The 22,941-nt window shown below is 42.6% G+C and overlaps 1 protein-coding gene across 1 annotated transcript; it reads right to left on the bottom strand.

The window, feature by feature from the left end:
- Window positions 1–146: 146 nt before the first annotated feature.
- On the bottom strand, window positions 147–21,439 carry LOC146970622 (G2/M phase-specific E3 ubiquitin-protein ligase-like). Its single transcript, XM_085805936.1, has 12 exons — window positions 21,344–21,439; window positions 6,744–6,863; window positions 6,510–6,585; window positions 6,106–6,395; window positions 5,767–5,840; window positions 2,870–3,078; window positions 2,636–2,732; window positions 2,241–2,412; window positions 1,953–2,056; window positions 1,079–1,223; window positions 666–789; window positions 147–442 (listed from the first exon to the last, which is right to left on the bottom strand). Exons 1-12 carry the CDS (start codon window positions 21,437–21,439, stop codon window positions 147–149), a joined length of 1,803 nt encoding a protein of 600 aa, XP_085662062.1.
- Window positions 21,440–22,941: the final 1,502 nt, after the last annotated feature.

The following is a 22,941-nucleotide window of genomic DNA, read 5'->3' as shown; positions in this document are numbered from 1 at the left end:
CTGAGAACTACTGGTGGCAGAGAGTAGGCCTAAGTAAGTAATACATACAGTAACAGTAATACAACTGCAAATGTTTCTGTGAACTACTGGTGGCACAACATTAACACATAACAGTAACATTTTATCTCTGAGAGTTTAAACTGTAATTACACTCTAGAGAACTCCTGGCCCAGAAGGAAGGCCTCGATCAGGACACTTTTAAAATCATCGTATTTTCTCATATGTTTGACAGGCAAGGTTATGGTCTTAGTGCACGCACTAACACATGGATAGCACAATCTGTGATCGCCAAACTCTGTGTTGCAGTGATGATTGAACTTGATGCTGATATTGAAACATCTCCTCTCTTCTTTCAGGACAGGAAGATGGCCTTGCCCTGTAATCCACTGGAGGAATGTTTTTGGAGACAGTGAGGGAAGTCCATCTCTCTCCTCCACAGATTCTGTTAAGAGTGAAATTTGAGGCAATGAGGGAAGCATGTAACATTTTATGTGATTGATATAGCAGATCATCATAAAAAAGATACCCTGCCCGCCCTAAAAAAAGCAACGTGTGAATTCCATGTCAATTCATAAAAAGTTACCTTTCAATTATTGTTTTCTGATTTGATCTATCACCTTTTTTAAAACAATGGTTACATTTAATTGATTAGTAAATTATTCTACCTTGCTCCAATTCCTGGAGGAAATCCTGGAGGTAGTTCATCAAGGTCACCTCTACCTGTCTGTTGTTAGTGCCGCTTTCACTAAATTCTGCATGGCATGCAGAAATAATGAAATCGGCATCAGCCTGTCAATTGAAAGGAGATGACCCATCAGTTGATTATTAGTTGATACATTTTTTTGGAAAAATATGTCTGCCTTGCTTTCACACTAAGCTCACTGATCCTGCTAATCTCCTATCCATTGGTTTTAATTCATATACATTTCCTTGTCAAATAACTCAAATCACTTTACACTCAATACTTACAATTCAACTCAAACACACCAAGTACACCATTTCTACTCAACTTCTTAATAGAATTGTTGTGGTGCAAAATAGAATTTTTATCTTAAAATTTAGTCTATGGTGCACTTACTTTCATCTCTACCCCTGGCACAAACAGGGGCTTACAGATATCAGGGTATTTGGCCATAATATCTGACAGGCCATAGAGTTTCAACCCTTCCCTCATCTGCAGCAGCATTGGGAGCAGCCTTAGGTTTGCATGGAGAACTATAGCTCTGTTTTTGTTACAAATCACACACACACACACACACACACCATAACGAAAATAAAAATTGACAAGATTAATCACAAAATACTTTGTGCAGCATCAGTCATGTTTTCACATGTGTTATATCGCCAAATTTTATTTAATCAATTGTTAAAAATATAATTAATAACAACAAAGGCCTTATAGCAGCCAAAACTAAAATAACAAATGTAGTAATATATATTGTTCCATCTGCCTCTCTCTTTTTGCATGTGCTACCACTTCATTTGAAACTTTAAAGGGGAACTATGCAAGTCTCGTCGCTTTTCCGCTGTTTTGCTAACCCTCCTCCTGGCTATGTGCATTTGTTTGCAACAAAGCCGGCGAGAAATCGATCAATAGAGCGGTGGAGAAAGTTACAATGTTACAATGTGTATATTTGTGTAGTCTTATGTGTCATAAACAAGAGATTACTGGTTACGACGTGTACGTTAAAGGCAGAGAGCCTCCATTCTCCCTCGTAACAAGTTACAAGTCATTTATTAAGCCATCACAATTACTCAAAAGCTGAAGTAAAAATGTAGCATAGATAAGCTAAAAACCCTGTATATTTCCTCTTTAATGGCTTAGGAGCCAAAGGAAGGACTGGATACAAAGAGAGAAAAACAGAGGTGTGCAGTTGTAGTTTTTTTGGGTCAAGAGTATATTTTTTGCAAACATAAATACAGTGCATAAAGTAGAAGCACCTCTAACATACCGAATGATGTCATCCTTCTTCTCGCAGCAGATAGGTCCTGTGTATCCACAGTTCAGTATGTCCTGGGTGAGATCTTTAATAGTCTCCTCATTGGCCACCTCCACCTGGAGTGAAAATAGACAACCAACATCTTGTGTGCTGTCAATGTACACATTAAGTTATCTTAATTTAATGATATGTGTGTTGTGATATGAGAGTTGTGTGATATTTGACCAAAGGTTATGTCAGGTCACCAGTTTTGCAGACTGGTCTTTTTAATATGGTTAAGCAAAGTGTTTATGTTCTTACCTTTGATAACAGATCTATATGCTCATCTGCATGCTCATCTCCCAGATCTTTAGTTGTGAGATTTTCTATATCCAGACATCCAGTGCACAGCACATGGTAGCACCACTGCATGAGAAAATTTGGAGTTGGTCCCCCTTGGGCCAAGCTTGCGGCAAATATTTCTCCTACAGTCCTGGGGAAAAAAACAACAAAAAACACTTTTTTATTATTTGGAATTTTAATTTTGTAACTTGCTTGAAGTTGTTGCTGCAGTGAATATTGGATTTGCATTTATCAGTTGATAAAAACATGACTCCAAATGAATAATAATGTTAATCATTAACTGCTGGATGTGAGAATAAACAACTGTTTGATATGGCACAGATGACTGTTTTGTGTGTGAGGTATGTACATACTTGAAATAGCCTTTGTCCAAATCAGACAGTGAATACATGGGTCTTCTCCCTTGCGTGCCCTGCTCAAAAAATCTCTTCTCTATGCCCTCGATCATCCCTAAAATATTTGCATTATATTACATTTCCTGATAAAATGCGCAGACATCTAACATAATTACAATATTTTAAAAATAACATTTATGTAACAATAGAACATTAACATTTAATTTATATGTCTTTATATTTTACACCTACCTGTCAGAAATTCTTTTCTGAGAGCTCCTGTGTCCACACCAGCCTCACCCAGAAAGTGAATTTTAAGCCGATTAGCTGGTGATGATTTTTTTTGTCGTTGCCACTGCAGTAGCCCTCTCTCTACCATGTTCTGCCTTGACACTGTGAGATCAAAGGTTTTCCCATCAGTGACTACGGCATCCTGGATTGCCTGAATAATGTCATCCAGACTAGACAGGTAGAAGGAAAGCAAAAGAGTTGTTAAGTATGACTAACATCTTTCATTCAATTCATATGTCTATGAAGATTTTAAAAAAACTATAATTCATATGACATGCTATTTGTGTCATTGCTGAAAATCATTTTAACATAGTTTTGATATAATTGATGTGGTTGGTGCTAAAAATAAATTGTTTATTACTAGATTGTATACTGTGCATGGTTACTATTCAATACATCTGAATGTCACACATTTCAAAAGTATTTCTGGCCCATTCAAAAAATGATTTCAGTAATTTACACGTATCATTAACAAATCAAGTTGAATAACTGAAATAGCAACTTAAGAAACATGAATATAGACGGATAGAAGCTATGAATTTGTTTCTGATGATGCTGTGGAGTACTGGAGATTCATGCAGTAGGATTTGAAAATATGAAAGAATGACAATGCATTTGTAAACTCTAAATATACTTTTCAATTTCTCCTCCAGTGGATGTCTCCATGTCTTCCCCCTTTGAGGCTGTTTCCTCCAGACTGTCAAGTAAAGCATGATAGAAGAATTAAAAATGAACATTCTATTTACTATATTTACAACTTCAAAGAGTACAAGTTATGTTGCTGTTGCTTGAATTTACCTCCTAGGGATGAAAAAAGGTATTATCTACTCTCTACTCTACTGTAGAATGTATTAAAAAAAGTGCTTTTTATTCAGATTCTAATGGAATTAAAGGACAATTCCGGGCGAATTCAACTCTGGGGTGTATTTTCATATCATTTTAGGTCTAAAAGAATGAATCTGAAGATTTTCAGTTTAATGTCTCCTGTTTTGCGGTAGTTGCATCTGTCCCCGCGTCCCCACGGCAGCAATGCCGGAACATGCGCTTCAACTGGGAGCAGCAAAGTCTGGTAGCTCTGAGTTTTTGAGTTTTTACTCAACATTTGCTTTATTTTTGTTGTGTTTTTTGTTATCTACTGATGGATGCTTCTCTGGGGAGAAGAGATTCTTCAGAGATGAGCTTCTTTCATTGAAAATGGACAGATCTGGAGGACACCACCATCCTGTCCTCAGATGATCTGAAGAGGTGCTTTTGTGGTGGTTGTTGTGCTGCTGCTGGTGCAAAGTTAAAGGCTTGGAGGTGGAGATGTCCTATCAGTCCTTTCTGAGGTCAGTCATCATTGGAAATATCAACTCTCTGCCCAACAAGAGTGATGAAGAGCTGGAGATATTGGTGAAGACTCAGAAAGTAGACATTTATTTTATTTTTTCGAATCATAACAACACTTGTGTACATCCCACCTAATGGCAACTGCTTAAGTTCCATCTGAAGTTCTCCATGAAGTTGTTGCTAGGATACAGACTAAACATCCTGAGGCACTAGAGCACTGAAGAAGGAGGAGGCAATTCTGGACGGCCTGGATCATCCACTTCATGGCACCTTCACTGACCAGGAAAGCAGCGGTGGTGGACGGCTCCTCTCTCCTTGCTGCAAGATGGAGGAATATAGTAGTGGGGCGGATAAGCAAAATGATTTGGCCCCTCCACCAATGATCCTGATCCACCCAGCTGCCTCTTCACCATCGGTCCTGCTCCACCCGGCGGCCCTGCTCCACCCTGCGGTTCCTGCTCCACCCGGCGGTTCCTGCTCCATCCGGCGGCCCTGCTCCATCCGGCGACCCTGCTCCATCTTTCTTTCTTTTTTGTGTCATTGTCGTGTGAGCTACTACACTAATATGAATTTCCCTCCTCGGGATGAATAAAGTATTCTCTACTCTACTCTACTCTATGAATGGGAGTGGATGTAAGTTCCGCTGTTTAGGCTGTTTCCAGCCCTCAAAGCCGCAATTTTTTTCCACAGACAGCGTCAGATGGCTACTCAAACATGCACCGAGAAGTTTATTTACTTCAAGCAAGCCGGCATGTTTGTAAAACTAGATCTAATTCAAAGTCTCCCGGAGTCTCGCGCGAGCCCGAAGTTGCAGTGCTGGTGTGTTCAGGCGCAGTCGGAGCTACCATTTGTGTCATAAACACAGGAATATCAACTCTTTACTTGCTTGAAGTGTACATTTTTTTCCACATACAGCGTCAGGTGGCTACTCAAACATGCGCCGAGAAGTTTTTTTTACTTGAAGCAAGTAAAGAGTTGATATTCCTGTGTTTATGACACAAATGGTAGCTCCGACTGCGCCTGAACACACCAGCACTGCAACTTCGGGCTCGCGCGAGACTCCGGGAGACTTTGAATTAGATCTAGTTTTACAAACATGCCGGCTTGCTTGAAGTAAATAAACTTCTCGGTGCATGTTTGAGTAGCCATCTGACGCTGTCTGTGGAAAAAAATTGCGGCTTTGAGGGCTGGAAACAGCCTAAACAGCGGAACTTACATCCACTCCCATTCATTGCTGCCGTGGGGACGCGGGGACAGATGCAACTACCGCAAAACAGGAGACATTAAACTGAAAATCTTCAGATTCATTCTTTTAGACCTAAAATGATATGAAAATACACCCCAGAGTTGAATTCGCCCGGAATTGTCCTTTAAGATAACACATTTTGATAATACTGCTTAATTCATGTCATTGAGACTAATAGCTAATAGCTAACAATTTCGCTATCCAATACTTACCTGACCCTGTCAATTATTCTAAACCACATTTATCTGTTACATAGAAAAATAAACAATACATCTGTTTTTACCTGTCTCCACATGAGCTGGCATGAACTTCTAAAGTTTCACGTGGAAACTCCTGTCCACACACTGGACAGGTAGCCTAAATACAAAAGCAGAAACACATAAAGACCACTTAAATTCTTTAAACATATTCTATTTGTTGCATGGCAATTGTATCTTTATAGAACTGGACATAAATCTTTTTTTGAATTACCAAATTCGGTGTCATGGGTGGTGAGGTACTTGGCCCTGATTCTGCAACAATCGTCACATCAGGAGAAGAAGACTAAAAAATATATTAGGTTACAGTTAAATATTGTTCTTAAAAGTTATGAGAAGAATGAAAAATAATATAACAGGTTTACCCTTGTTTGAAAATCAATATCATCCTCTGATGAATTCTGTTCCCCACATGACTGTATATGTGCGGCCAAAACCTGTAGAGGCATGTTTGCCCCGCACACCCTACATGATGCCTTAGGCATTTTCTCAAACTCCACTGCGTCATGTGGCAGCGGGGAAGTACTCAATTCCTCCTGGAGAGGAAGAATATAAATCATATTCTTTCCTCCTCCAGTGATGTTTTTTAAAAACTGTCCATCGTATCCCTCTGCCTCGGGAGGGATGACAGTCAGTCTGCGTTGTCCTGATCCCCCTGAAAAGTACAATAAGGAAATAAATGAAGAATAAACTATAATATATGATAATATATGAAACTAAATTATTCACAACATCAAATTTTTTAGACAGTAAGGTAAGTATACAATACCTAGAGCTTTGTAGAGCAACCAGCCTCCTAGGATGGATCCTAGTTTGGGATATTGGGCAATCAGGTGTCTTGAAATCTGTATATATAAACCATATTGTATGATAGAGGCAAAGCTTAATCCATATCAATATATATACTAGAGGGGAAAGCATTCAAATTTCAATAATACATTAAATCAGAGTTGGTTTGGTATGAAAAGACACTTGGTAATATATCCAGGTTGGCTTAATTTACCTCCATGTGGTCAGCAGACTCAGGCATTGAGATTGTTCGTCTCCCCATCCCAGCAAGGAGGAGACTGAGATCTGTGGTGGCTGTGGGGGTCCTGTCAGTGTTTTTGTTCATCAGGTAAAACTGCAAGGTTACAGTTTTTCCAGTATTTGTGACCACCCTAGAGGGACTTCTGAACCTTTTTCTCCCTCTTGCTGGGGCTTTAGAAAAGAAGCCAGGAAATGACCTGTGGACAAACATAAAGCCATATTCATTTAGCCAAATTCTAGCATAACTTAGTGAGTGGTGTAAACAAGAAATTATGAATCTGTTCACATATTTTTTTAACCTGGCCATCTCCTGCTGTATTCTTGGTGGCTGAGTCTCTGTCTGTGGTTGTGTCTGTGTCCGTTGTTGAGTTGTTGTCGTTGTCGTTGTCGTCGGTGGTTGTGTTGTGTTGGCATCCTGAAGGTGGCTGCCCAGCAAAGACATTAAATGTCTTGCTGCCTCTTGGATGGAGTCTCTCTGTAGATGTAGGATTTAACTTTATGTCAGTTCAGATAATGACTGGACCCAGAGAAATGCTGAGCAACATTAGTTTCATGTGTATCTCACGAATCATGCTGTACACTAGAATTTGTATAGAATTTCTGCAATGTGATAGGACCCGACCCGGGGAACCCCTACCAAAACGCTTTAAGATATTCAATAATATTTTATTGATCAGCTGGCCTCTGATGACCAGAAAAACGCCCAATACAGGTCTCTGATTTATGGTCAAAATGACCTGAGCTCCGGTGGGTCAGACACATTTTACACCGGCTTTTAGACACCCATCACATCATATTGAAGGGGTCAGTGAGATATTTAGACCATTACTACGATGTGAAGGAGAGTAGCCAGGTAGCAACAGGTCAGCTGTGACTGGCTGCATCGCTGGCGGCGGCGGCGGCTGCTACTGTTCACACGTTACGGTCTAAACACGGACAGTCCTCCTAAAGTAAGGGGCTGCGTTATGTCTAAAGTTGTTGTATTCTGCTGATATTAGAACAGCCGAGGACGGCACATGTCCTCCCAGCCTTCCTAGACTTATCTAGAGAAGAGAAAAAGTCCACTTTTTGGCGCTTCCATTCAAACGGCCGCTTCGCACACAGAGCCCAGAGCTGACTGACTGGGAGCTGACACTGCAGTAATGACGGATGTTCGACTAACGATTATGTCGCCCAATTGGTCTATATTGAAACGATATGAAAGCATAGACTGTAAACAGATGAAAGAGGTACAATATAGTAGGTGTGAATAATAATAGCTATGTTACAAAATGACATGTGCATAACAGAATGTATCAGGAAGAGCAGAACTGAGAATCACCATGACCTTAAGACAGCTACACACAGAATTTCACTACACATAGATCATGTGACCATAGGCCTGCACATCAGCACACGTCAGAGCTCACACAGACCAATCACAGTAGTACAGGCCTTGCACGCTGGGAGGGACCAAACCCACAGTGTGTCAGACTGAACAGAAACATACACAGATCAGATCATGCTCAGCTCTTCCTGGTAACACTGTTTTTGTTACTGTATGATCTCCGCTCTCTGCAGACTGCGATTAAATACTTCTTTGATTCAACCTTCGCCTCCTCCACTTTGTGTCTTGCCTCCCGACCCGGGGGAGATCCACACGAGTGGATCTCAACATAGGTATCTGGCAACATGAAACAATAAACTTACTTGAGTACTTCGGTCGGCCATGGTGACTGTCTCCCCGCTCACTCAGTCTCTTTCTTCTTGGGAAAGCACTGATCCAAAGTAGTGCGCCCCCTGGCTTTGACCCCCGGGTGTCACGCACCAAAATTATTATCATCATGGCATATTTTTTTAATTTTCATTTCATCATGTTTTTAATCACGCATGGTAACCCACCATCTCTTGTTAAGCGTTTCAATGAAAAAAAAAAAATCATAAAAATCAAATAGCATAACATGAGGGTGCCGGCAGGGCCGGGATTCGAACCAGCGGTCCCATGATCAACAAAAAGAGCTACTGTCATCTGCCTTAACCACTGTACCATCACAGCACTTACAAGTGACTCTTGGCATTTAGACTATAAAACATATATACCGATGAACGTGGATAAAAAAAAAAACATACATAAGGCACCCATCCGCTACTACTGCTAGTTTATGTTTATATAGCTACCTATTGTAATGAAAAGCACGGGCGCTCGTGTATTAATTAACTGATATTTTATTCCAAAAGTTGTCAAAACATAAAGGGAGCCGCCACATTTAACAGCCTGTGGGGCGGAAATAGATAAACCCGGTAGAAAGAGTGCCCGCCCGTATGTGACGCTCCTTGAATTACAGTGAACGCACCCACAAAGAAGCATAGAAGTAGGGATGATCTGATTGGTCAACAGTAGCCGGTCTTCTATTGGTTGACAGTTGACAGAAACTCCGTGAGCAGAGCAGAGATCCGAGAGCAGGACTTTCCTCCGCGCAAGAGGAAACACTCTGCGCAGGCAGCTGTGACCAAGTGCGAGCACACAGTTTGAGCACGAGCAGGGCAAACTTGAATGCGAAAGCAAAGTTTGAGCACGAGCAGGGCAACTTTGAATCCGAGAGCACAGGTTTAAACATCGAGCACATAGTTTGAGCGCGAGCAGAGTAAATTTGAATATGAGAGCAGAGTTTTCTGAACGTCAAATCAAAAAGTAATGCTCTCAAATCAACATAATATGCTCTTGATTTATGATAGAAAATAACCTCCATACCCCTCCCCTCACAGAGCAGAGCGGAGCAGGCAACCAGCCTGCTGCCTGCAGAAACCAAACGCGGCTTTGAATGCGGAGTAAAATGTCATATTCACAGTCACAACTTCCACAATAAAACCAAAGATTACCTGTTCAACATAAACTCAGCACCGCCGCTGCAGCCTGGGTCTCTCTGCACCGCGGCGCCGCGGAGCTCCAGGCCCCGACTCTTCCTGCTCCTCTTCCCCAGACACAGCACCCTGTCCTGGGTCACCCAGCGCCAAGAGTCTCCCTGTAGCATGAGGCTGTGCTCGGCGCTAGCCCACTAATACCGCCTCGTTACCGGCAGCTGGTGCAGATGCCGTCGCTGTGCACCAGCTGCCGGTAACGAGGCGGTGCCAGTACCGTCGTCGCCGTCCCCGGCAACGGGACCGCGGCAACCGCTGGTACGAGCAGCGCCGCCATTAGCAACCATTAGCACAGCCTCATGCTACAGGGAGACTCCTCGCGCTGGGTGACCGGCCACAGGGTGCTGTGTCTGGGGAAGAGAAGCAGAAAGACCGGGGCCTTGAGCTCCGCGGCGGCGCAGTGCAGAGACCCGCTCAGGCTGCGGCTGGAAGCAGCTGTGTGTCGGGGAGAGGAGGAAGACCAGTAGCTCAGCAGGGCCGCGGTGTGCAGGGTGCAGAGCATCCCGGTCAGGCTGCGGCTGCAGCTGGAAGCAGCTGTGTGTCGGGGAGAGGATCAGGGAGACTCGATGCGGCACCGGTACCGGTAGTAAGGGCAGCAACACATTCTGTGCTTCTGTACTGTGCTTCTCTGAATCCGGGGGTGGAGGGCAGCAGGTGCTGAATTGGTGGGTTCATGTGTCTGTGGTTGAGCAACTCAGAGCGGTTACAACTACTTGTAGTTTCTAAGTGGAGGGGGTGGGGACGAGGCGGGTCGAGGAGGAGCAGGCGAGACGAGGGGATTGGATGGAGGGTACGAGCCAATTGGCGCGAGACGGGGCGCGCGGCGCCCATTGGTCAATTTCTATGCAGGCCCACGGCTGATAGACTGAATGGATCTTTTTGGTTCTTTTTGCTATTTATATTGTGTATATCGGACCAGAGGACCATAATCGCTGTATAAACAATGTTAATAATAATTACCAATGCTCCAAATCGTAGACCATAGCTTTAAGCGCTTTTGTTGCGATTAAATTGCGGGGGACAGCGAAAGTTGCAAAAAAAAGTTGCAGTTTTGTTCTGAATAATTAAAAATCAAAGGAAAATTGAAAATTTTGAAATGTCACAAAATGTGAGGTCCTGTTATACCAGCAATTTCCCACTTGTTAAGAAAGGCACAGGAAAATTAGAGTTGAAAGTTGTTTTACTTTTAATTAAAATGTCTGTTTGAAAATCGTCGTAAAAGAACTGTTTTAAAATGCCATTAAAACTATCCAGTCTTTGAATAAAAAGGGGAGGGTGGCTACTCAAGTCCAGGGCCAGGGCCTTAGGATGGGGGAAGGGGCACCTGGCCGCCGGCTGCTCCGCTCCGGCCCTGCAGTGGCGCACTCACTGGATTCCCCCTCGGCGGGTGCTGCGGGGTTGACACAGCCTCGGGTGGTCAACCAGGACAACTCACACTCAACACGTTCAACTCAGCTTGTGTTCCTTTACTTATCACTTTGTGCACGTTGTATCAACTTTCTTGCCGTCAGCCCAGCCACGCTGTTCCTCCGTGGACTCACTTTCAACCACCGCTCCGTCCAGACTCGCACTCTCTGCTGTGTAACTCGCGGAAAGCACCGACAATTGGTCCAATTTGCGGAAAAGTTTGCGGTGATTGTACAAAATTGCAAGATCGCAGAAATTCGGGGGGATTGGCTGAATTTGCGTTAATTGTTGCGATCGCAACATCGCGAATTCCTGGAGGGACTGAGATATATGCCACAAAAAAAGCCAAAATGATTTGCTATCTGGGACCAAGCCCAGCGAGTACACAGGTGAGCTGAGGGGGAGGAGCTGGGGGACAGGTGCACCTGCAGACGGGCAGGTCCAACTCATCAAATCCGTCTCTGTCTCTTTTGTTCAGGAGAACTCATCAGGGTGGAGTATCAGCTGGACAGGAGCTAAGTCAGAGCCACGCTCCCCACAGGAGCTGCTCCATCTCTCTGTTGCTAGCCTACTACAGTTATAAACGGACCTGAACACTAAAACCCGGACCAGATCTGGTCCGTCTAATTGGCGATAAATCTCTACTAAAATCGGCTGGAAAAAAATAGCCGCGGGGGCAACTACGTTTTGACAGCGATGTGTTTTGATATTAGCGTTAGCTGTTGTTAGCCACGTAGCTCAGCTACTTAGCTTCAACTGTGTTTATATTGATTACATAGCAGATAAGCGTAATACGGTATCGATAACGTCTCTGTGTGTCTTCACGCTGGTCCTGTTGCTCCGGTGCTAATCAGACACGGGCTCAGAACCAGAACCAGAACCAGCACTGGAGGCAATATTTTTTTTCGTAGGATGAGTCCGGGAAAGTCCCGCCTTCCCCGCCTCTGATTGGCTGGATGAATTCTCCTTCGATTGACGTCATCTCACAACAGTACTGTAGTAAACTAAAATACACACAACTGAAATATGAAATGTAATCAGATGCCATGGCGTAGCGGTTTGCGTTTTCACCTGCGGTGTGGTGAATCCGAGTTCGATCCCCGCTGGTTTCACATTTAAAAAAAAAATTAAATTAATATTCCAAGTTTACATTTTGAGTTTGAGAGAAGTGTAATTGTGCCATTGGTTAGGTTTAGGCAATGAAGAAAGGAGTTGGTTAAGTTTAGTAAAAAGACCAGGTAGAGGCTAGACAGGCCAGTAGAGAGAGTCCAAATTTACATTTTGAGTTTGAGTGAGAAGTGTAATTGTGCCACTGGTTAGGTTTAGGCAATGAAGAAAGGAGTTGGTTAAGTTTAGTAAAAACACCAGGTAGAGTGTAGACAGGCCAGATAAGTAGAGAGAGTCCAAGTAGATCCAGGCACTTATCACGCTTTGCCGACAGCCTGCGTTTCACAGCCGTTACACAGCCGTTTCACAACCAAAACAAACAACCAATCAGGCGAGAGCCCTTCTAGCCAATCAGAGTCGAAAATGGAGCCCATCTAGCCAATCAGAGGCGGGAACGGCGGGAAAGGCGGGACTTTCCCGGACTCATCCTACGAAAAAAAATATCGCGCACTGGAGGCAGCTCGGTGGAAAAGCTTGTAGCTAGTAGGTTTATGTGTTGCCTGGCAACAGCCTTGTCTCCCTTCCAGTTGCGGAACTATTTCTGTTGGCGGAGCCAAATAAATGATTAAATAAACAAACAAATCATAATCTCTTGTAGTTTATTACTGTTCTAAAATGCGCTCGTAGCACTGTTAAGCAATATCACTTAAATACTGCTTAAATATATTTTCATGACAGGCAAATAACTATTGAAACGGTGTTAGCATTTATGCTAATAACCACGCTATGACAAGATGTAAGCCGTTTCTCAATATGCGTTCTTCTCTGTACTTCTATTCTTGTGGACTTGAAAAACGTCACCAGTGTTGGAACAAGTACAGTTCCAATTCAAAAGTTCGCATCTCTCCAAGTATGGTCGCATACCCCGGATGTGTTCTTGCCGCGCCCATTTCATCAGAGATGCATCGGTGGAGACTTGTGTGGACTTTGGGGAGGTACGTATCTCAGAATGCATTTCGCAGTAATGGCTGAAGAGAGAAATGTATGTCAAGAAATGTTTTTTTTGTACGAGAATGTAATTATTATAACTTAAGATTAGTGCTGTGTTTGATTCATTACTGCAGTACGTAGTTTGCTTTGACGTTTTCAGAGATGGTAGCCCCCGCTAACAGCTATCGTACTCCAGTAGCTGCTGGCAAATTGGCCCGGGTGCTTAGCATTACTGCTAGCCCACTGATTACAGCCGTGTCCCGACGTGACCCTCTGAAATCAGCCACTGGTTCTGTATTGTTGTAGTGGTAAAACATGTCTGTTAACTGTGCAATTGGTAGGCAGGTGTCTGAAACGAAATACATTAGGGTTTATGATAGCGGATTAATCGGTCCGTCTAGACTAATAAGTATTTAAAAAAAGAAAAAAGAAATTGGCTAAAATTGCCCATTAGTCACTGTCTATCTTAATTACAGGAATTTGTTTTAAGAATGCAATAAACATTTTTCAGTGAACTATATGATTTCTCCCATGGAAAATGTCCTTCCTGGGTAACATAAATGGATTTAGAAATTAATTAAAATTTCTATCATTGTTGGCATTTAAAAGTTTTTAAATAATTATAATTTGGGTCCCGAGGGATACCAGTGTAACTTTTTACGAGGAGGCCTCAAGGGTTAATGTAATATATTTTGACATTTATGGTGAAATGGCTTCATTCGTTCCTGTTTGTCACACAATATTTAGTGCCAAAAAGAGAAAAAAGATGGAAAATGTTCTGAATGTTCTGAATGCATCGATAAGTTATCACTTAAAGAGGAACTAAACCCCTAAACCACTTTTTTCTGCTGAAAACAAATGTATTTGGGTATAAGGTAGTGTTGTCAGTTGATTCTGGTCCAACTTTTGACATTTTAGTCAAAATATTTCAATTTGGTGTATTTTGTAGTAAAAATGTAGAGTGACTGCCCTCTATGGGTTGAAACACGGCTATTACAATCGAATTTTTCTATTGGCTGAGATGGAGGCAGATGACGTTTTGGAGGCAGCTTTCGTCACCGGCCACTAGCTCCCCGACCAATCAGCACCGGCTGCTGCCTGCCGCTAACGGTTGCTAGGCACTCTAGCTGCTCTGCTGCGGCTAACGGTTGCTAGGCGCTCTAGCTGCTCTGCTGCGGCTAACGGCTGCTAACAGCTGCCTGAACGGGAATCGTTAGTGCGGCCGGCGCTAACGAGCCGTTAACGAGCTAACGAGCCGGCGGATCCGCTGTAGATGCTGTGTCACGGCTCTGGCGTCCTCTCCTAGTAGTGTCCACGCTACTAGTGCTGTTAGAGTCGCTCGTTAGTAGCTCGTTAGCGCTAGCAGAAGTGTTGATGTGTGTTTATTACTTTTTTTTCTCTTTTGTGTGATTTCGCGGGTGTGAATGGGGCGCAGGGGGGAGGGGGGGTCGGAGAGTGCTCCTGGAGTCCCGCCCATAATCAAGGCATTTTTTGAATTTCAAGCTTAGAGCACGTCATCCAAAACTGAGGGGTTTAGTTCCCCTTTAAAATGCAATGGATTTAATTTCACCATAAACTCAACTAAAAGCAACAAATCTTTCAAAGAGTTCAGTAACGGTCACTGAGTTATTTATAACAAGTAAAATTGTCTTTTCTTTTTTTTATCTGTTTGTGCCACGGCTGCAGAAGCATGACAGCTCTCTGTGTCTGATCTTCCCTGGGGTCACAGACACAATCTGATGGATTTTCATTGTGTGTCCCCACACAGCTCGCTCGTCATGTCTGAGGCTGTCTGCAATTGTTGCGAGGCGCTGTACCCTCCTCGGACGTGTAGGCCAGTGGTTTTCAAAGTGGGGGCCGCGGCCCCCTGGGGGGCCGCCAGGGGGCGCTAGGGGGGCCTCAGAAACTGGGAGGAAAGATAAGAAAAAAAAGAAAAAAAAAATTTTTTAATCAAATTTTTTTTTTAATCATTGTTATAAAATATAATTTATAATAATATATTTCAAAATGTTATTTGCCATGCTCATCTTTCTGACTGCCTGCCAGTCAAAATATCATTCACGACCCCATAATCTTGTGTAGACCAGAGGTTTGGCCTGTTACCAAGCTGCTCTGCCCCATAGACTGCCCATGGCTCTGCTCAGCTAGCTAGCGCCAAATGGACAAAACTCTCTCAGAGGAAAAACTTTTCTTAGCTCACGCTGGATTTAGATGATCCAACTAACACTAACTAATTAGTTAAAATGATTGACGTCACTCAGGTGGATCAGATGTTTTTACAGTGTGATCACCTGATCGATACAAAGCTCCAGTCATTCTCTGAGCTTGACCGTGCTGTGCTGTGATACGGCTGGAGAAGTTGGACTCTGACACCGGTACCGCCACACTGAGCCTGACGTCTCTGTTAACGTTCATCCGTGAGAACAGCTGCCAAGGCGGTGCCGTCCGCAGGGACTGACCGCAGCTCAGACGGACCGGAAATGAAACTGACCGGAGACCGCGGTGCGCGCCGAGGAAAAGTTCTGATGATTGAATGGGAGTGAGTTGCTCTGCTCCGACAGTCCGTCCGGGTCCGGTTCGACAGATCCAGCAGTCCACAGTAGGCTATTGGTGAGTGACAGCATATCATCATGCTGCGTTTGTGGTGCTGGTCTGTGCTTACTGTGTCTATATACGGAACAATGTTATTGATTTAAAACAGCAGGAGGATAATTCACGTTTGTAATTAATTATAGTAGCAATCCGCTATTGTTGCGCTGGATCGCTATATGGTGACAAGTGAGGTAAAGTTGTTGCTGTTTCTCTCATTTGCTCTGAGCTTGGGTTTGTCAGCTTATGATGTGGAATATTGCATTCTCTATTTAGGCTTGTGTGATTGCTACAGTGCGTGGATCCCTGACTAACACATCAGTAACAAGAGAAAACACTGTAGTTTTCCTCATGTGTAGCATTTATATAGCCTGTCTGTCACTCCCAGGCACAGGCACAGGCACAGGCACAGGCACAGGCACACGCGCACACACACACACACACACACACACACACACACACACACACACACACACACACACACACACACACTTGAGGGGTTTGATTTCTTTTGTGTTGTTCTTATCTGTCAAATCAATAACAATATGTTTCATACGATTCTTATATTAAACAAATATATAGTAATAATTATTGAAAAGTGAATGAAAGTAAGAAAATACATTATAACCCCACCCCCCCACCCCCCACCCCCGGCTGGGGGGCTGGGGGGGGGTGTAAGTGTGGATGGTGGCCTGTTGGCAGCTTCCATCAAAATGGAAAGTCTGGATTTCTTTGTGTAGTTTGCATCCACAGTTTTCAGAGAAGTCCAAGTGGAACACTGATGGTGTCTTTGAGATGTCTGCACTGCTCAGCCTGGTGTAACCATATATGTTTGGCAAGCAAATAAAGCTTCTTTGTTAGTGTTTCTAATAGGTCCTGCCATGTACCACTGCAGGATCCTCATGCAGCGATGCAATACTCGTTTCCTGGTTTATAGACAGAAAAGAGAGACATTTTACATCAGTGATCAGTAGGGATGGGAATCGAAAAACCGGTTCCAACTTGGATCAATTCTTGGGATCACGTGCGTGTCGATTGTGATGATTCCGATCTGGTGCGTTTGCGCACTTTCGCTCGCTCACTGCCTAAAAATGAACGTTATATGACAACAATAACTAGTGAGAAGAATACAGATGCGTGAAAACCATGAAATGGAAACATTGTAAATCCCAGTCCCTCCAGGAATTCGCGATGTTGCGATCGCAACAATTAACGCAAATTCAGCCAATCCCCGCAAATTTTTGCGATCTTGCAAATTTTGTACAATCACCGCAACTTTTCCGCAAATTGGACCAATTGTCGGTGCTTTCCGCGAGTTACACAGCAGAGAGTGCGAGTCTGGACGGAGCAGAGGTTGAAAGTGAGTCCACGGAGGAACAGCGAGGCTGAGCTGACGGCAAGAAACTTGATACAACGTGCACAAAGTGATAAGTAAAGGAACACAAGCTGAGTTGAACGTGTTGAGTGTGTGAGCTGTCCTGGTTGACCACCCGAGCCTGTGTCCCCCCCCCCCGCAGCACTCGCCGAGGGGGAATCCAGTGAATGCGCCACTGCAGGGCCGGAGCGGAGCAGCCGGCGGCCAGGTGCTTTTTATTCAAAGACTGGACTGTTTTAATGGCATTTTAAAACAGTTCTTTTACCATGATTTTTAAACAGACATTTTAATTAAAAGTAAAACAACTTTCAACTCTATATAATTTTCCTGTGCCTTTCCTAACAAGTGGAAAATTGCTGGTATAACAGGACCTCACATTATTTTGTGACATTTCAAAATTTTCAATTTTCCTTTGATTTTTAATCATTTTAATCATTAATCATCTATTCAGAACAAAATTGCAACTTTTTTTTTGCAACTTTCGCTGTCTCCCGCAATTTAATCGCAACAAAAGCGCTTAAAACATCGCAACATGCACCGCAATTTTTTCAAAATGTGGCCGCAAAATCAGGCATTTTAGGCCGCAACAATCACAAAAAAAGCCTGCGAAATCCTGGAGGGACTGAAATCCCTCCTGTGAGCACAGCTGGCCCACAGCCACAGTGGTCTAGTGTTAACCTCTCCAGGCAGGTCGGTCCTGTCTACTTTTTTAATGTTAGAGCCATTCATGCAAACAGTAGTAGTAGTAGTAGTAGTAGTAGTACTAGTGATGCTTTTTATGAGAATTGATAAGAGAATCGATAAGCAATATCAATAATGAAATCAGAATTGTTAAATTCTTATCAGTTCCCATCTCTAGTGATCAGTGGCATTGGGCATATTAACAAATGCTTTCATTAACTAAATCTGAACTTGACTGAAAACATACCGGTGTAAAATTGAGTTGCGTTAGTCAAGATCTAAGGTTGCAACGACTGGCACCAACCGGGGGAAGCAGGTGTGTTAACAAGTCTCACCTTGACAGTGACAAAGAAGACAACAAATAGTAATGTATCATGCAATACATGATAGTGCACCAGTGGATTGCATGCATTGCTATGACAATTAATTACAAACGCGAATTATCCCGCTGCTTCAAATCTATAACAATATCTTATTGTTCCGTTTGAATAAAATAAATAAACATGTTGAACACAGACCAGCGCCGTAAAGGCAGCATGATGATGAATATGCTGTCACTCACCAATACTGGACTGTCTGCTGGACTGTCTGCCGGAGTAATTCACTCCCAGTCAATCAGAACATTTCCTCGGCACGCACCGCTGTCTCCGGTCAGTCTGAGCTCCGGTCGGTCCGGTGGACGGCACCGCCTCGGCAGGCGTTCTCATGGATGAACGTAACAGAGACAAAGACGTCTCACCGGTGTGAGGCTCAGTGTGGCGGTAGATCATTTTTCCAAGTTACGGTAGTTAGTGTTATCTAGATCAGCTGGATCAGGGTCAGTTTCCTCTGGGAGAGTTTTATTTTTCCCACTTCTTGCCGACTGTCCAGACACAGGGTTCCTACACATTTGACATTTCAAAATTCCATACTTTTTCCATATCCAAATTTCCAGACTTCTCGGCAAAAACATCAAATAATTTGTGACATTTGATATATATTGAATCATGTAAATAAATTATGTAATTTAATTGTATGTTAATTCTGAATATGTCACAGAATAATTTCCAGAAGATTATAGCTAGGTAATGTTGCTCATACAAATAAATAAAGACGAAACCCAGATGACTTCAGTGCACAGCTTTTTTATTTTAAGTTGCATGTGAACAGCTGAACTACTGTAGTGTCTACAGTACATCTCTCAAACCCCTGGAGTAACGCAAGGGAAGTTACAAAAACCCCTGGATTAACGCAAAGGAGGTTTACAAAGACTTGGCCTCACTGGCATTCTTAAACTTTAGGTTGCAAAGACTTGGCCTCACTGGCATTCTTAAACATCAAATAAACATTTAACAAGTAACTATGAATTAAGTCAATTAATATGAAAATAAATTAACAAATCATAAATTAAACATAAATTAAAAAACAACAACTAGGAAACCACTGAGGGATTGTGAAACGAGACAGACACGCACGCACACACACACACACACACACACACACACACACACACACACACACACACACACGTGACAAGTGAGTGAAGGTACAGCAAAATAAACTGACTCACATTGGAATCCATGCACCGGTTCAAACCTAAAGTGCAGAATTCCTCCCGGGTGAGGCAGACATCTCCGTCCCTGATAATTAACGTGCCTGCAGGTCAAACGTGTCCAGGACGTATTTCAGCTAAAATGCAATTAAGCAATATTACCCGAGAGGGTGTGCTTTAACGTCATTTGAGCACGACGGTGATGCGGTCAGGACCGAGGCGCTTGCGCCGAGGTCCGCAAGCATCACCGAAGTGCTCAAATTACGTTTAAGCACACCCTCGAGGGTAATATTGCGATTATACAACAATTACCAACAAAATAGAGCGTATAATTAAATAAATATTCATGTTGATGGACGTTTTGCTCTCAAAATTTAAAGTTTTTTGCGAGTGTGCTTCCCGTTTCCATGGAAATAAATGGGGTCTGACTAATTACTGAAACAAAATCAGTCACGTCAGTAGACTCCTATGTGTAATGGAACCTAGTTCACCTCTACAGCAAATAGTCCGAACCTTAGTAACGACCTAGCAACAGAAATGATTTTCTAGTCCCAGATGAGTGAACTCTGAGCTGACGTTCATTTTTTAACGCGGTCTCTTACTTTCCCCAACTAAATCAACACTGCACAAACTCGCCCAAGTTATAACAAATATGCCGTTTTTTTCCTTTCACAGATGTAGCTTCTACAACCGCAAACTCTGCATGTAAATGAAGTTACAGCGCCGTGTCGCCGACACAGCTGATAGAGAAAGCCAAACGATTACTCCAGATTATTTAAAAGCCCAAAAGGCGCAAGCAAGAGAGAGAGGGAGAGAGAGAAACATACAGGTAATCACCTCCGTTTTATCCAATGAAAATATTCAGCTCCAGGCCATATTTTAAAAACATATTCACCGCGATCACAACTCGTGTCTCTCCGACTTTGTAACGTTACACACATGGGAGGGAGACAATCCTCTTGGCTGTAACGGGGAAGTTTACAATATATTAACAAAAAATAAAATAACATAATTGTTCTATAAATGTGACTTTGGCAGCTGTCAGGAACAACCTACAGGAGGTCAGTGTAGTTTGTGATTTATTTTCACGAGTAATAAATGACGTTTTTCAAAATAAAAGGGGGAAAAGTCCATGTTGCCATGGAGATGTGTAAACAACATGACATGGCGAAGTAATATTTTCAGTGATAAGTAAGCCGTGCTGTAATGCTGATTTGAGCACGTTCTAAATGTCTTATTGACCAATCAGATTGCTTGGTCGGAACTACTTGTTGTATAATTTAGTATTATTGCATGACTTATTCAAACACTTGTGTGCCCCCTCTCATCCTAACCACAATTAATTGGCTTCATCCAAACATTAATATGATTATGATTAGATAGACATGTCACTTGCCAGTTGGAAAAGAAAGAATAAATGAATAAAACTTGCTAGTTTGTCCTGAAGAGGACCGAAGTCCTTCCCCCATTTGTCTCCTGGGCAAGCATACAGGTGGTCTACTTTGTGCTTGCATGTGAAATAGTGATGGTCATGAAGGCATTCCACCTTAGTCAGTCCATGATCTGATAAAAAATATATGACTGTGTTACAAATAATAGGAATGTTAAATATAAGTCCTCTGGACAACATTTGAACAGGTTAAGAGGCTTACTTAACAAACGGTAGACACGTTCAGCTGCTGCCATTTCCCATTGCCTTTCAGCACGGTGGCCACACCTTTTGTGGAGATGCTGGACACAGTGAAGGGTCCTTGGTGATGGCAAGCAAGTGTGTCCTTCCGACACCGTTTATTGGACATGTCCGAAATCAAGACATCATCCCCAGCATTTATCGAGCACACACGCACAGACTTTCTCTTACGAGACCCGTAGGACTTCTGTTGTTTTGTCTGCGCGCTGTCAATGTTGCTAAGAACCTACAAATACAGAGTAAATTAAAATTTAAAATTCTCTCACATTATACATCCAATGTCTGTTGTATTGACAAGGCACTGACCTTGTCGTTCAGTGCCTTCATTTCCTTCACTACGTTGTCAATGTCCTCCTCGGGATCTCCAACCTCAAATGTTTCACCCATGGGACAGGCATTCATTACCTCTGGCAAGTGAGGATGCCGGTGAAACATGAGAAAATATGGGGTATGTCTTGTGGAAGCCTGGGTTCAAATAAGTTCAGCAATACATGGCCATCAGGTAAAGGATTAAAAAAAAAAAAAGATGACAAAATTAGAGGAAAACCCACCTGAAAGCAGTGTTTATCCCATACACAATTGCAAGAAGGTGGATGTCCCAGTCGTCATGGCTGTCATTGACGTACTTCCTTAAAGCCCTTTTAATGTTTTGGTTAGTTCTTTCGTCCTTAACATTCCAAAGTAGTTGAGAAACATAATTAATTGTCTTTTTTTCTTTTGTAAGTCACGAGACATGTATGAATTACATCAGAAATTCATTACCTGCCCATTTGTCTGTGGGTGGTATGCACTGGAGACCGAATGCTTGATTTTGAGAATGTGGAATATTTTCTCATTTAACTGTGGATGGTTCAGCAACCAGAATAGTTAGTGGTTCTGACAATTATGAATGATTTCATGTGGAAAGAAATACAAGTGGCAACACAAAAAGGCTGTAAATATGTTAAAAAGATAATAATGAACAAGTAAAGATAGATGCAAGGAAATGATGTCCATGTTACAATTAATATGATCCACATCTGTCAGTATTTTTTCAATTTTTAAAGGGATAGTTCACCCAAAATTGAAATTTCATTACCTCTCATTATCTACTCACCCTCATGTGGACTAAGGGCTGGGAGAAGTTTCAGAGTCCTCCGTGGCTTCTCTGAGTTACAGGGGGTCTCGGCGTAGCAGTGCATGTCCATATAACGGTTGCAAATGGATACCAACTGTCTTCGTAACAAAAAGACACACCAAAAAACATCCAAATACCTCCGTGCTGCTCGTATGTAATGTCCGTCTTGTACTGAAGCCCCGAAATGTGAAATTGTTCTGAAAAAAATTAAATAAGTCTATATTTCAAGCTTGTTTTGTAGCGGAAGCTTCTCGAAGCTCCTCTTCCCGGTTCGTCAAATTTGGACGGTTGGACAGACAGTTGGTATCCATTGCTTTCTTCTGCTCAACTTTTCAAAGCCGTGAAAGAAGCAGCAGTAAATCCAGGATCTGCAGAGATGTTACTGTACCATCTTCTAATGGTCTGAGGGTGAGCCAAAGCCAATAGAAATTTCTCTCTGACGTAGTCATAGGCCTTTCGAGAGTAGAAGTGCAGTGTTGTTGCAAATTGCTTTAAGCTTTCTGAAAACAATGACTTCTTTTTTTGTTGGATTCTACATAAAACCTCTCTGGGGACGTCAGCAAGGCCATCAAGAATACTGGCACTTTCAGTACTTTGACTAAACTGTTCTTCTTCTTCTTGCTTCTTCTGGCTTATCACCTTGATCTTTTTGCGAGCTTTAAATGATAATTTCCGTTTTTTACAACCTGGACCTTATTTCTAGCATAAAATACGATCGTTCTACTCACCCAGACAACTTTGGTGTCATTTGGAGTTGTTTTGACGAAATTAGCCCCAGTGGAGCGGC

This window comes from Trachurus japonicus, chromosome 17 (assembly GCF_045865225.1).
Source record: "Trachurus japonicus isolate A0001 chromosome 17, Traja_1.0".
NCBI classification, from domain to species: Eukaryota; Metazoa; Chordata; class Actinopteri; order Carangiformes; family Carangidae; genus Trachurus; species Trachurus japonicus.
The sequence above is the reverse complement of the archived record's forward strand: the minus strand, read 5'-3'. Positions and strand labels throughout refer to the sequence as shown.

Coding starts and splice junctions, on each gene's coding strand:
- LOC146970622 (XM_085805936.1), bottom strand. CDS start 21,439: ATGAATGCCTGTCCCATGGGTGAAACATTTGAGGTTGGAGATCCCGAG. Junction 3,079..5,766: donor GCCAGCTCATGTGGAGACAG/GTAAAAACAGAT, acceptor CTACCTGTCTAG/TCTGGATGACATTATTCAGG. Junction 2,057..2,240: donor ATATAGATCTGTTATCAAAG/GTAAGAACATAA, acceptor TTTTCACTCCAG/GTGGAGGTGGCCAATGAGGA.